We start from the raw sequence: 15,992 nt of genomic DNA, 5'->3' as shown, positions 1-15,992 counted from the left end.
CAAGTGTGATCAGAGATTAAGTATTTTGTTTAAAGTTCTTACTGAAGTATTTGTTCATGATTTCCAATGTTTAAGCTTGCTTCGATAAAGCTGGATAATACACGAAAGTTCAATTGCATTACAACATCGGCTTGTGTGTGTAAGGCGCGCTTTGAGCGCATGGCGCGAGTGTTCTAGCTGCGTGCTATCTAAAAAAAAAAAGAGGGAGTGGAAAAAAGGAAAAGAGGAAATTAGTCGCCACCTGTGTGCCAGAGACAGGGGGCAAAAGAGCGATAATTGAATTGTGTCTGTGTGTTCGCTTTACGCGAAGCTATTTGGTAGACTAGTTTTTAAACTGGTATATCTCTATAACACCATAACCTCGCAGCAGTTTTAATAGAAATAGGTTACACTTTCATCCCAGGCAATGCCGAATGTCCCTATTCGTATTAAATAAACAAAACAAAAAAAAGTTGGGGTTTTTTTTTTTTTTTTTTTAAAAAAGAAAGGTTTTATTTTTGTTTGCAACAAAAAAAAAAAAAAAAGAAAAAAAAAGATATATATATATATATACAAATATATACAAATAGCTTACAGTACAAGTTTATGGAATAGCAAATTTTTCTTGTAGCATTGGAAACTGCAAAGTGGGATTCCGGTCTTGGAGCAGGAATACTTTTTGGGTTGTGTACAGTTTCGGACCCCACATGTACGCACCTTCGAGGGTCTGTGGAAGATAAAAAAAACTATAAGTTAGAAAAAAATGGGACAGATGGTGGATCCAACTACGGCTCAAAAATGGCAAGGCTACCAGTAGCAAGAATTGCCCACCATGGTGAGTCACATTTCCTAATTCTGATTAATTATACCAACATTAATAATAGGTACCAGCACTGCTCAAGGAGTATGGACCAGTTTGTTTGTTTATATAACCAGGCAAGGTATTAATGCTGGGACGATTCCAATTAAATTAATGGATTCTGATATGTCCTTCAAAAGAGATATATTCGTTTGAAATAGCCAAGTGGTTTTGGCTACATTTACTCTTTTCACCTCCCCCCCCCCAAAAAAAAAGGCACATTGCCACTTGTAACATAAAGCACTACTATTTTTAGATCGTGCCATTATTTAATATATCTACTCGTGCCATTTGTATTTTTTTTTACTTAAATTCGCTTTTATGATCAATAAATTTTAGTTTTAAGATAAAATTCCTTTTTTATCATTTAGTATCAACAACGGAAAATTATGTTAAAAAAAAAAAAAATTAAAAGAACCATATATTTATTTTAAAAAATAATTTAGTTTTAACACTTTCTGTGTTATTATTATGAAACAAAAATAAAACACGTGACGGACTGAACTTTTTTTTAAAGTAAAAAGTCGCAAAAAAAAAATAAATAAATAAAAATAATAATAATAATAGCGGGTGGGGGGGTTGAAGGAGCCAATGTCAAAACGAGGATGTAGATCAGTTCTAAAAATGGGGGATCAATTTACTAAAACGTATGTGAGACTGACTAAACTTGTTTCCTTCAATAATTACAAGAAACCTTCTCTATCACCAATAGCAATGGGCAAGAACACATTACCTGAAAGTACTTCCTTTAAACTCCTCGGCCTAACGTTAACAGGAAACATGAACTGGAATAGATACATTGAGAGCATTGCCAAGATTTTATATCTTATTCCTTAATTGGAATTCATTTTTGAGATGAGCGTTATATATATTAATTTATTTTTTTATTTCGGACTATTATTCTCATCTTTATTAGTCGTTGTTTTCATCTTTATTGGTTGTTGTTTTTCACGGGGCCCATGGCGCAGTTGATAGAGACGTTGAATCTCTATGGTTCCAGCTGGACATGCCTAAAGATAGCGGTTTCAATCCTACCCAAAGCTGGCCAGAGGTTTACTTGGCCAGAACGTGGTGAGACGACAACAACTACAGACTGCAGTGATTGGTGGTAAAGATGAGAATAATAGTCCGAAATAAAATAATATTGCCAAGGCTGTTGCGAGGAAGGTGGGCTCTCTCTACTGTGCTAGAAAACTACTTACGCCTCAAAGTATCCTGTAGCTCTACAAGACCACCATTTGCCTATGTATGGAGTACTGTTGTCACATCTGGGCTGGTGCATCTGCTGCTTGTCTCTCACTCCTGGACAGGGTTCAAAAGAGAGTTGCCAACTTGATAGGTCCTGAACTGTCATCTAGGCTTCAGCCTATGTCCCACCGATGTAATGTTGCATACCTCTGCCTGTTCTACAAGTACTTTAATGGTGAATGCTCTGACGAACTACAAACATTTGTGCCCCCTCAATGTAAATATTCCCAACAAACTCGACAAGCAACTAAATCCCACCCCTTCACAGTAGAGATCCGTAGGTGTAAGACGGCCTTCTAATCCATTAGTTTCTTTCCCAGAACTGCTAGACTTTGGAAACTTCCAGAATTCTGCTTTCCCAACTGTACTGACATGCAGAAGTTCAAGTGGAATGTGAACAAGCATCTTTCTACTCATCTCCCTTCACAATGCCCCCGCAACTTATGTCCTTGATAGTATCTCCTTAATTCAAAGTGGCACTGTGCCTTGATTGGGGTGAAAATTGAATAAAAATTAAAAAAATAAAAAAAATAAATAAATAAAAATAAAACTGAACCCTCCTTCCAAGTCTTTAAATATTGATTTAATTTTTCCAATTTTTTTTTTTTCATAATCTGGTAGCTTAGTGTCTAATCAATAATAATTCGCAGAATAGTTAAATAAAAAAAAATAAATAAATAAACCCTCCTTCCAAATCTTTAAATATTGATTTAATTTTTCCAATTTTTCTTTTTTCATAATCTGGTAGCTTAGTGTCTAATCAATAATCATTAATAATTCGCAGAAATAGTTAAATAAAAATAAAAAAAATAAATAAACCCTCCTTCCAAATCTTTAAATATTGATTTAATTTTTCCAATTTTTTTTTTTTCATAATCTGGTAGCTTAGTGTCTAATCAATAATCAATAATAATTCGCAGAATAGTTAAATAATAAAAAAAAAATAAATAAACCCTCCTTCCAAATCTTTAAATATTGATTTAATTTTTCCAATTTTTTTTTTTTTCATAATCTGGTAGCTTAGTGTCTAATCAATAATCAATAATAATTCGCAGAATAGTTAAATAAAAAAAAAAAAATAAATAAACCCTCCTTCCAAATCTTTAAATATTGATTTAATTTTTCCAATTTTTTTTTTTTTCATAATCTGGTAGCTTAGTGTCTAATCAATAATCAATAATAATTCGCAGAATAGTTAAATAAAAAAAAAAAAATAAATAAACCCTCCTTCCAAATCTTTAAATATTGATTTAATTTTTCCAATTTTTCTTTTTTCATAATCTGGTAGCTTAGTGTCTAATCAATAATCAATAATAATTCGCAGAATAGTTAAATAAAAAAAAAAAAATAAATAAACCCTCCTTCCAAATCTTTAAATATTGATTTAATTTTTCCAATTTTTTTTTTTTCATAATCTGGTAGCTTAGTGTCTAATCAATAATCAATAATAATTCGCAGAATAGTTAAATAAAAAAAAAAAATAAATAAACCCTCCTTCCAAATCTTTAAATATTGATTTAATTTTTCCAATTTTTCTTTTTTCATAATCTGGTAGCTTAGTGTCTAATCAATAATCATTAATAATTCGCAGAAATAGTTAAATAAAAATAAAAAAAATAAATAAACCCTCCTTCCAAATCTTTAAATATTGATTTAATTTTTCCAATTTTTTTTTTTTCATAATCTGGTAGCTTAGTGTCTAATCAATAATCAATAATAATTCGCAGAATAGTTAAATAAAAAAAAAAAAATAAATAAACCCTCCTTCCAAATCTTTAAATATTGATTTAATTTTTCCAATTTTTTTTTTTTTTCATAATCTGGTAGCTTAGTGTCTAATCAATAATCAATAATAATTCGCAGAATAGTTAAATAAAAAAAAAAAAATAAATAAACCCTCCTTCCAAATCTTTAAATATTGATTTAATTTTTCCAATTTTTTTTTTTTCATAATCTGGTAGCTTAGTGTCTAATCAATAATCAATAATAATTCGCAGAAATAGTTAAATAAAAAAAATAAAATAAATAAACCCTCCTTCCAAATCTTTAAATATTGATTTAATTTTTCCAATTTTTTTTTTTTCATAATCTGGTAGCTTAGTGTCTAATCAATAATCAATAATAATTCGCAGAATAGTTAAATAAAAAAAAAAAAATAAATAAACCCTCCTTCCAAATCTTTAAATATTGATTTAATTTTTCCAATTTTTCTTTTTTCATAATCTGGTAGCTTAGTGTCTAATCAATAATCAATAATAATTCGCAGAATAGTTAAATAAAAAAAAACAAATAAATAAACCCTCCTTCCAAATCTTTAAATATTGATTTAATTTTTCCAATTTTTTTTTTTTCATAATCTGGTAGCTTAGTGTCTAATCAATAATCAATAATAATTCGCAGAATAGTTAAATAAAAAAAAAAATAAATAAACCCTCCTTCCAAATCTTTAAATATTGATTTAATTTTTCCAATTTTTCTTTTTTCATAATCTGGTAGCTTAGTGTCTAATCAATAATCAATAATAATTCGCAGAATAGTTAAATAAAAAAAAAAAAATAAATAAACCCTCCTTCCAAATCTTTAAATATTGATTTAATTTTTCCAATTTTTTTTTTTTTCATAATCTGGTAGCTTAGTGTCTAATCAATAATCAATAATTCGCAGAAATAGTTAAATAAAAAAAAAAAAAAAAATGAACCCTCCTTCCAAATCTTTAAATATTGATTTAATTTTTCCAATTTTTTTTTTTTTTCATAATCTGGTAGCTTAGTGTCTAATCAATAATCAATAATTCGCAGAAATAGTTAAATAAAAAAAAAAAAAAAAATGAACCCTCCTTCCAAATCTTTAAATATTGATTTAATTTTTCCAATTTTTTTTTTTTTCATAATCTGGTAGCTTAGTGTCTAATCAATAATAATTCGCAGAAATAGTTAAATAAAAAAAAAAAAAATGAACCCTCCTTCCAAATCTTTAAATATTGATTTAATTTTTCCAATTTTTTTTTTTTTTTCATAATCTGGTAGCTTAGTGTCTAATCAATAATCAATAATAATTCGCAGAAATAGTTAAATAAAAAAAAAAAAAAAAAAAATGAACCCTCTTTCCAACTCTTTAAATATTGATTTAATTTTTCCAATTTTTTTTTTTTTTCATAATCTGGTAGCTTAGTGTCTAATCAATAATCAATAATAATTCGCAGAAATAGTTAAATAAAATAAAAAAAATAAATAAACCCTCCTTCCAAATCTTTAAATATTGATTTAATTTTTCCAATTTTTTTTTTTTCATAATCTGGTAGCTTAGTGTCTAATCAATAATAATTCGCAGAAATAGTTAAATAAAAAAAATAAAAAAATGAACCCTCCTTCCAAATCTTTAAATATTGATTTAATTTTTCCAATTTTCTTTTTTTTCATAATCTGGTAGCTTAGTGTCTAATCAATAATAATTCGCAGAAATAGTTAAATAAAAAAAATAAAAAAATGAACCCTCCTTCCAAATCTTTAAATATTGATTTAATTTTTCCAATTTTCTTTTTTTTCATAATCTGGTAGCTTAGTGTCTAATCAATAATCAATAATAATTCGCAGAAATAGTTAAATAAAAAAAATAAAAAAATGAACCCTCCTTCCAAATCTTTAAATATTGATTTAATTTTTCCAATTTTTTTTTTTTTTCATAATCTGGTAGCTTAGTGTCTAATCAATAATAATTCGCAGAAATAGTTAAATAAAAAAAATAAAAAAATGAACCCTCCTTCCAAATCTTTAAATATTGATTTAATTTTTCCAATTTTCTTTTTTTTCATAATCTGGTAGCTTAGTGTCTAATCAATAATCAATAATAATTCGCAGAAATAGTTAAATAAAAAAAATAAAAAAATGAACCCTCCTTCCAAATCTTTAAATATTGATTTAATTTTTCCAATTTTTTTTTTTTTTATAATCTGGTAGCTTAGTGTCTAATCAATAATAATTCGCAGAAATAGTTAAATAAAAATAAAAAAATGAACCCTCCTTCCAAATCTTTAAATATTGATTTAATTTTTCCAATTTTTTTTTTTTTTCATAATCTGGTAGCTTAGTGTCTAATCAATAATAATTCGCAGAAATAGTTAAATAAAAATAAAAAAATGAACCCTCCTTCCAAATCTTTAAATATTGATTTAATTTTTCCAATTTTTTTTTTTTTCATAATCTGGTAGCTTAGTGTCTAATCAATAATAATTCGCAGAAATAGTTAAATAAAAAAAATAAAAAAATGAACCCTCCTTCCAAATCTTTAAATATTGATTTAATTTTTCTAATTTTTTTTTTTTTCATAATCTGGTAGCTTAGTGTCTAATCAATAATAATTCGCAGAAATAGTTAAATAAAAAAAATAAAAAAATGAACCCTCCTTCCAAATCTTTAAATATTGATTTAATTTTTCCAATTTTCTTTTTTTTCATAATCTGGTAGCTTAGTGTCTAATCAATAATCAATAATAATTCGCAGAAATAGTTAAATAAAAAAAATAAAAAAATGAACCCTCCTTCCAAATCTTTAAATATTGATTTAATTTTTCCAATTTTTTTTTTTTTCATAATCTGGTAGCTTAGTGTCTAATCAATAATAATTCGCAGAAATAGTTAAATAAAAAAAAATAAAAAAATGAACCCTCCTTCCAAATCTTTAAATATTGATTTAATTTTTCCAATTTTTTTTTTTTTCATAATCTGGTAGCTTAGTGTCTAATCAATAATAATTCGCAGAAATAGTTAAATAAAAAAAATAAAAAAATGAACCCTCCTTCCAAATCTTTAAATATTGATTTAATTTTTCCAATTTTTTTTTTTTTCATAATCTGGTAGCTTAGTGTCTAATCAATAATCAATAATAATTCGCAGAAATAGTTAAATAAAAAAAATAAAAAAATGAACCCTCCTTCCAAATCTTTAAATATTGATTTAATTTTTCCAATTTGTTTTTTTTTCATAATCTGGTAGCTTAGTGTCTAATCAATAATAATTCGCAGAAATAGTTAAATAAAAAAAATAAAAAAATGAACCCTCCTTCCAAATCTTTAAATATTGATTTAATTTTTCCAATTTTTTTTTTTTTCATAATCTGGTAGCTTAGTGTCTAATCATTAATAATTCGCAGAAATAGTTAAATAAAAAAAAAAAAATGAACCCTCCTTCCAAATCTTTAAATATTGATTTAATTTTTCCAATTTTTTTTTTTTTCATAATCTGGTAGCTTAGTGTCTAATCAATAATAATTCGCAGAAATAGTTAAATAAAAAAAAAAAAATGAACCCTCCTTCCAAATCTTTAAATATTGATTTAATTTTTCCAATTTTTTTTTTTTTCATAATCTGGTAGCTTAGTGTCTAATCAATAATCAATAATAATTCGCAGAAATAGTTAAATAAAAATAAAAAAATGAACCCTCCTTCCAAATCTTTAAATATTGATTTAATTTTTCCAATTTTTTTTTTTTTCATAATCTGGTAGCTTAGTGTCTAATCAATAATAATTCGCAGAAATAGTTAAATAAAAAAAATAAAAAAATGAACCCTCCTTCCAAATCTTTAAATATTGATTTAATTTTTCCAATTTTTTTTTTTTTCATAATCTGGTAGCTTAGTGTCTAATCAATAATAATTCGCAGAAATAGTTAAATAAAAAAAAAAAAATGAACCCTCCTTCCAAATCTTTAAATATTGATTTAATTTTTCCAATTTTTTTTTTTTTCATAATCTGGTAGCTTAGTGTCTAATCAATAATAATTCGAAGAAATAGTTAAATAAAAATAAAAAAATGAACCCTCCTTCCAAATCTTTAAATATTGATTTAATTTTTCCAATTTTTTTTTTTTTCATAATCTGGTAGCTTAGTGTCTAATCAATAATAATTCGCAGAAATAGTTAAATAAAAAAAATAAAAAAATGAACCCTCCTTCCAAATCTTTAAATATTGATTTAATTTTTCCAATTTTTTTTTTTTTCATAATCTGGTAGCTTAGTGTCTAATCATTAATAATTCGCAGAAATAGTTAAATAAAAAAAAAAAAATGAACCCTCCTTCCAAATCTTTAAATATTGATTTAATTTTTCCAATTTTTTTTTTTTTCATAATCTGGTAGCTTAGTGTCTAATCATTAATAATTCGCAGAAATAGTTAAAAAAAAAAAAAAAAAAATGAACTCTCCTTCCAAATCTTTAAATATTGATTTAATTTTTCCAATTTTTTTTTTTTCATAATCTGGTAGCTTAGTGTCTAATCAATAATCAATAATAATTCGCAGAAATAGTTAAATAAAAAAAATAAAAAAATGAACCCTCCTTCCAAATCTTTAAATATTGATTTAATTTTTCCAATTTTTTTTTTTTTCATAATCTGGTAGCTTAGTGTCTAATCATTAATAATTCGCAGAAATAGTTAAATAAAAAAAAAAAAATGAACCCTCCTTCCAAATCTTTAAATATTGATTTAATTTTTCCAATTTTTTTTTTTTTCATAATCTGGTAGCTTAGTGTCTAATCATTAATCAATAATAATTCGCAGAAATAGTTAAATAAAAAAAATAAAAAAATGAACCCTCCTTCAAAATCTTTAAATATTGATTTAATTTTTCCAATTTTTTTTTTTTTCATAATCTGGTAGCTTAGTGTCTAATCAATAATAATTCGCGGAAATAGTTAAATAAAAAAAATAAAAAAATGAACCCTCCTTCCAAATCTTTAAATATTGATTTAATTTTTCCAATTTTTTTTTTTTTCATAATCTGGTAGCTTAGTGTCTAATCAATAATCAATAATAATTCGCAGAAATAGTTAAATAAAAAAAATAAAAAAATGAACCCTCCTTCCAAATCTTTAAATATTGATTTAATTTTTCCAATTTTTTTTTTTTTTCATAATCTGGTAGCTTAGTGTCTAATCAATAATCAATAATAATTCGCAGAAATAGTTAAATAAAAAAAATAAACAAATGAACCCTCCTTCCAAATCTTTAAATATTGATTTAATTTTTCGAATTTTTTTTTTTTTCATAATCTGGTAGCTTAGTGTCTAATCAATAATAATTCGCAGAAATAGTTAAATAAAAAAAATAAAAAAATGAACCCTCCTTCCAAATCTTTAAATATTGATTTAATTTTTCCAATTTTTTTTTTTTTCATAATCTGGTAGCTTAGTGTCTAATCATTAATAATTCGCAGAAATAGTTAAATAAAAAAAAAAAAATGAACCCTCCTTCCAAATCTTTAAATATTGATTTAATTTTTCCAATTTTTTTTTTTTTCATAATCTGGTAGCTTAGTGTCTAATCATTAATAATTCGCAGAAATAGTTAAATAAAAAAAAAAAAAATGAACCCTCCTTCCAAATCTTTAAATATTGATTTAATTTTTCCAATTTTTTTTTTTTTCATAATCTGGTAGCTTAGTGTCTAATCAATAATAATTCGCAGAAATAGTTAAATAAAAAAAAAAAAAATGAACCCTCCTTCCAAATCTTTAAATATTGATTTAATTTTTCCAATTTTTTTTTTTTTTCATAATCTGGTAGCTTAGTGTCTAATCAATAATAATTCGCAGAAATAGTTAAAAATAAAAAAAAAAAATGAACCCTCCTTCCAACTCTTTAAATATTGATTTAATTTTTCCAATTTTTTTTTTTTTCATAATCTGGTAGCTTAGTGTCTAATCAATAATAATTCGCAGAAATAGTTAAATAAAAAAAAAAAAAATGAACCCTCCTTCCAACTCTTTAAATATTGATTTAATTTTTCCAATTTTTTTTTTTTTCATAATCTGGTAGCTTAGTGTCTAATCAATAATAATTCGCAGAAATAGTTAAATAAAAAAAAAAAAATGAACCCTCCTTCCAAATCTTTAAATATTGATTTAATTTTTCCAATTTTTTTTTTTTTCATAATCTGGTAGCTTAGTGTCTAATCAATAATAATTCGCAGAAATAGTTAAATAAAAAAAAAAAAAATGAACCCTCCTTCCAAATCTTTAAATATTGATTTAATTTTTCCAATTTTTTTTTTTTTCATAATCTGGTAGCTTAGTGTCTAATCAATAATCAATAATAATTCGCAGAAATAGTTAAATAAAAAAAATAAAAAAATGAACCCTCCTTCCAAATCTTTAAATATTGATTTAATTTTTCCAATTTTTTTTTTTTTTCATAATCTGGTAGCTTAGTGTCTAATCAATAATCAATAATTCGCAGAAATAGTTAAATAAAAAAAATAAAAAAATGAACCCTCCTTCCAAATCTTTAAATATTGATTTAATTTTTCCAATTTTTTTTTTTTTTCATAATCTGGTAGCTTAGTGTCTAATCAATAATAATTCGCAGAAATAGTTAAATAAAAAAAAAAAAAAAATGAACCCTCCTTCCAAATCTTTAAATATTGATTTAATTTTTCCAATTTTTTTTTTTTTCATAATCTGGTAGCTTAGTGTCTAATCAATAATAATTCGCAGAAATAGTTAAATAAAAAAAATAAAAAAATGAACCCTCCTTCCAAATCTTTAAATATTGATTAAATTTTTCCAATTTTTTTTTTTTTTCATAATCTGGTAGCTTAGTGTCTAATCAATAATCAATAATAATTCGCAGAAATAGTTAAATAAAAAAAAATAAAAAAATGAACCCTCCTTCCAAATCTTTAAATATTGATTTAATTTTTCCAATTTTTCTTTTTTCATAATCTGGTAGCTTAGTGTCTAATCAATAATCAATAATAATTCGCAGAAATAGTTAAATAAAAAAAATAAAAAAATGAACCCTCCTTCCAAATCTTTAAATATTGATTTAATTTTTCCAATTTTTTTTTTTTTCATAATCTGGTAGCTTAGTGTCTAATCAATAATAATTCGCAGAAATAGTTAAAAATAAAAAAAAAAAATGAACCCTCCTTCCAAATCTTTAAATATTGATTTAATTTTTCCAATTTTTTTTTTTTTCATAATCTGGTAGCTTAGTGTCTAATCAATAATAATTCGCAGAAATAGTTAAATAAAAAAAAAAAAAATGAACCCTCCTTCCAACTCTTTAAATATTGATTTAATTTTTCCAATTTTTTTTTTTTTCATAATCTGGTAGCTTAGTGTCTAATCAATAATAATTCGCAGAAATAGTTAAAAATAAAAAAAAAAAAAATGAACCCTCCTTCCAACTCTTTAAATATTGATTTAATTTTTCCAATTTTTTTTTTTTTCATAATCTGGTAGCTTAGTGTCTAATCAATAATAATTCGCAGAAATAGTTAAATAAAAAAAAAAAAAATGAACCCTCCTTCCAACTCTTTAAATATTGATTTAATTTTTCCAATTTTTTTTTTTTTCATTATCTGGTAGCTTAGTGTCTAATCAATAATAATTCGCAGAAATAGTTAAATAAAAAAAAAAAAAATGAACCCTCCTTCCAAATCTTTAAATATTGATTTAATTTTTCCAATTTTTTTTTTTTTCATAATCTGGTAGCTTAGTGTCTAATCAATAATCAATAATAATTCGCAGAAATAGTTAAATAAAAAAAATAAAAAAATGAACCCTCCTTCCAAATCTTTAAATATTGATTTAATTTTTCCAATTTTTTTTTTTTTTCATAATCTGGTAGCTTAGTGTCTAATCAATAATCAATAATTCGCAGAAATAGTTAAATAAAAAAAAAAAAAAAATGAACCCTCCTTCCAAATCTTTAAATATTGATTTAATTTTTCCAATTTTTTTTTTTTTTCATAATCTGGTAGCTTAGTGTCTAATCAATAATAATTCGCAGAAATAGTTAAATAAAAAAAAAAAAAAAATGAACCCTCCTTCCAAATCTTTAAATATTGATTTAATTTTTCCAATTTTTTTTTTTTCATAATCTGGTAGCTTAGTGTCTAATCAATAATAATTCGCAGAAATAGTTAAATAAAAAAAATAAAAAAATGAACCCTCCTTCCAAATCTTTAAATATTGATTAAATTTTTCCAATTTTTTTTTTTTTTTCATAATCTGGTAGCTTAGTGTCTAATCAATAATCAATAATAATTCGCAGAAATAGTTAAATAAAGAAAAATAAAAAAATGAACCCTCCTTCCAAATCTTTAAATATTGATTTAATTTTTCCAATTTTTCTTTTTTCATAATCTGGTAGCTTAGTGTCTAATCAATAATCAATAATAATTCGCAGAAATAGTTAAATAAAAAAAATAAAAAAATGAACCCTCCTTCCAAATCTTTAAATATTGATTTAATTTTTCCAATTTTTTTTTTTTCATAATCTGGTAGCTTAGTGTCTAATCAATAATAATTCGCAGAAATAGTTAAATAAAAAAAATAAAAAAAATGAACCCTCCTTCCAACTCTTTAAATATTGATTTAATTTTTCCAATTTTTTTTTTTTTCATAATCTGGTAGCTTAGTGTCTAATCAATAATAATTCGCAGAAATAGTTAAATAAAAAAAAAAAAAATGAACCCTCCTTCCAACTCTTTAAATATTGATTTAATTTTTCCAATTTTTTTTTTTTTCATAATCTGGTAGCTTAGTGTCTAATCAATAATAATTCGCAGAAATAGTTAAAAAAAAAAAAAAAAAAATGAACCCTCCTTCCAACTCTTTAAATATTGATTTAATTTTTCCAATTTTTTTTTTTTTCATAATCTGGTAGCTTAGTGTCTAATCAATAATAATTCGCAGAAATAGTTAAATAAAAAAAAAAAAAATGAACCCTCCTTCCAACTCTTTAAATATTGATTTAATTTTTCCAATTTTTTTTTTTTTCATAATCTGGTAGCTTAGTGTCTAATCAATAATAATTCGCAGAAATAGTTAAAAAAAAAAAAAAAAAATGAACCCTCCTTCCAACTCTTTAAATATTGATTTAATTTTTCCAATTTTTTTTTTTTTCATAATCTGGTAGCTTAGTGTCTAATCAATAATAATTCGCAGAAATAGTTAAATAAAAAAAAAAAAAATGAACCCTCCTTCCAACTCTTTAAATATTGATTTAATTTTTCCAATTTTTTTTTTTTTTTCATAATCTGGTAGCTTAGTGTCTAATCAATAATAATTCGCAGAAATAGTTAAAAATAAAAATAAAAAAATGAACCCTCCTTCCAACTCTTTAAATATTGATTTAATTTTTCCAATTTTTTTTTTTTTCATAATCTGGTAGCTTAGTGTCTAATCAATAATAATTCGCAGAAATAGTTAAATAAAAAAAAAAAAAATGAACCCTCCTTCCAACTCTTTAAATATTGATTTAATTTTTCCAATTTTTTTTTTTTTCATAATCTGGTAGCTTAGTGTCTAATCAATAATAATTCGCAGAAATAGTTAAATAAAAAAAAAAAAATGAACCCTCCTTCCAAATCTTTAAATATTGATTTAATTTTTCCAATTTTTTTTTTTTTTCATAATCTGGTAGCTTAGTGTCTAATCAATAATAATTCGCAGAAATAGTTAAATAAAAAAAAAAAAAATGAACCCTCCTTCCAAATCTTTAAATATTGATTTAATTTTTCCAATTTTTTTTTTTTTCATAATCTGGTAGCTTAGTGTCTAATCAATAATCAATAATAATTCGCAGAAATAGTTAAATAAAAAAAATAAAAAAATGAACCCTCCTTCCAACTCTTTAAATATTGATTTAATTTTTCCAATTTTTTTTTTTTTCATAATCTGGTAGCTTAGTGTCTAATCAATAATAATTCGCAGAAATAGTTAAATAAAAAAAAAAAAAATGAACCCTCCTTCCAACTCTTTAAATATTGATTTAATTTTTCCAATTTTTTTTTTTTTCATAATCTGGTAGCTTAGTGTCTAATCAATAATAATTCGCAGAAATAGTTAAAAATAAAAAATAAAAAATGAACCCTCCTTCCAACTCTTTAAATATTGATTTAATTTTTCCAATTTTTTTTTTTTTCATAATCTGGTAGCTTAGTGTCTAATCAATAATAATTCGCAGAAATAGTTAAATAAAAAAAAAAAAAATGAACCCTCCTTCCAACTCTTTAAATATTGATTTAATTTTTCCAATTTTTTTTTTTTTTCATAATCTGGTAGCTTAGTGTCTAATCAATAATAATTCGCAGAAATAGTTAAATAAAAAAAAAAAAAATGAACCCTCCTTCCAACTCTTTAAATATTGATTTAATTTTTCCAATTTTTTTTTTTTTCATAATCTGGTAGCTTAGTGTCTAATCAATAATAATTCGCAGAAATAGTTAAAAAAAAAAAAAAAAAAAATGAACCCTCCTTCCAACTCTTTAAATATTGATTTAATTTTTCCAATTTTTTTTTTTTTCATAATCTGGTAGCTTAGTGTCTAATCAATAATAATTCGCAGAAATAGTTAAATAAAAAAAAAAAAAATGAACCCTCCTTCCAACTCTTTAAATATTGATTTAATTTTTCCAATTTTTTTTTTTTTCATAATCTGGTAGCTTAGTGTCTAATCAATAATAATTCGCAGAAATAGTTAAAAAAAAAAAAAAAAAAATGAACCCTCCTTCCAACTCTTTAAATATTGATTTAATTTTTCCAATTTTTTTTTTTTTCATAATCTGGTAGCTTAGTGTCTAATCAATAATAATTCGCAGAAATAGTTAAATAAAAAAAAAAAAAATGAACCCTCCTTCCAACTCTTTAAATATTGATTTAATTTTTCCAATTTTTTTTTTTTTCATAATCTGGTAGTATAGTGTCTAATCAATAATAATTCGCAGAAATAGTTAAATAAAAAAAAAAAATGAACCCTCCTTCCAAATCTTTAAATATTGATTTAATTTTTCCAATTTTTTTTTTTTTCATAATCTGGTAGCTTAGTGTCTAATCAATAATAATTCGCAGAAATAGTTAAATAAAAAAAAAAAAAATGAACCCTCCTTCCAAATCTTTAAATATTGATTTAATTTTTCCAATTTTTTTTTTTTTCATAATCTGGTAGCTTAGTGTCTAATCAATAATCAATAATAATTCGCAGAAATAGTTAAATAAAAAAAATAAAAAAATGAACCCTCCTTCCAACTCTTTAAATATTGATTTAATTTTTCCAATTTTTTTTTTTTTTTCATAATCTGGTAGCTTAGTGTCTAATCAATAATCAATAATTCGCAGAAATAGTTAAATAAAAAAAAAAAAAAAATGAACCCTCCTTCCAAATCTTTAAATATTGATTTAATTTTTCCAATTTTTTTTTTTTTTCATAATCTGGTAGCTTAGTGTCTAATCAATAATAATTCGCAGAAATAGTTAAATAAAAAAAATAAAAAAATGAACCCTCCTTCCAAATCTTTAAATATTGATTTAATTTTTCCAATTTTTTTTTTTTTTCATAATCTGGTAGCTTAGTGTCTAATCAATAATAATTCGCAGAAATAGTTAAATAAAAAAAATAAAAAAATGAACCCTCCTTCCAAATCTTTAAATATTGATTTAATTTTTCCAATTTTTTTTTTTTTTCATAATCTGGTAGCTTAGTGTCTAATCAATAATCAATAATAATTCGCAGAAATAGTTAAATAAAAAAAAATAAAAAAATGAACCCTCCTTCCAAATCTTTAAATATTGATTTAATTTTTCCAATTTTTCTTTTTTCATAATCTGGTAGCTTAGTGTCTAATCAATAATCAATAATAATTCGCAGAAATAGTTAAATAAAAAAAATAAAAAAATGAACCCTCCTTCCAAATCTTTAAATATTGATTTAATTTTTCCAATTTTTTTTTTTTTCATAATCTGGTAGCTTAGTGTCTAATCAATAATAATTCGCAGAAATAGTTAAATAAAAAAAATAAAAAAATGAACCCTCCTTCCAAATCTTTAAATATTGATTTAATTTTTCCAATTTTTTTTTTTTTTCATAATCTGGTAGCTTAGTGTCTAATCAATAATCAATAATAATT

The 15,992-nt window shown here is 23.7% G+C and overlaps 1 protein-coding gene across 2 annotated transcripts in view; it reads right to left on the bottom strand.

Moving 5' to 3' along the window:
• Positions 1–509: 509 nt before the first annotated feature.
• LOC145271204 (INO80 complex subunit B-like) overlaps positions 510–15,992 on the bottom strand; it is a 141,302-nt gene continuing 125,819 nt past the window's right edge. For both annotated transcript variants that reach the window (XM_080126769.1, XM_080126770.1), the window contains one exon: positions 510–706. In XM_080126769.1, the coding sequence (XP_079982895.1) occupies positions 571–706 (136 nt within the window). In that variant the 3' untranslated portion in view covers positions 510–570. The remainder of the gene's footprint in view (positions 707–15,992) is intronic.

Source organism: Euprymna scolopes, chromosome 46 (assembly GCF_053919585.1).
Source record: "Euprymna scolopes isolate OS-2025 chromosome 46, ASM5391958v1, whole genome shotgun sequence".
NCBI classification, from domain to species: Eukaryota; Metazoa; Mollusca; class Cephalopoda; order Sepiida; family Sepiolidae; genus Euprymna; species Euprymna scolopes.
This window is presented reverse-complemented; position numbering and strand designations above follow the sequence as displayed.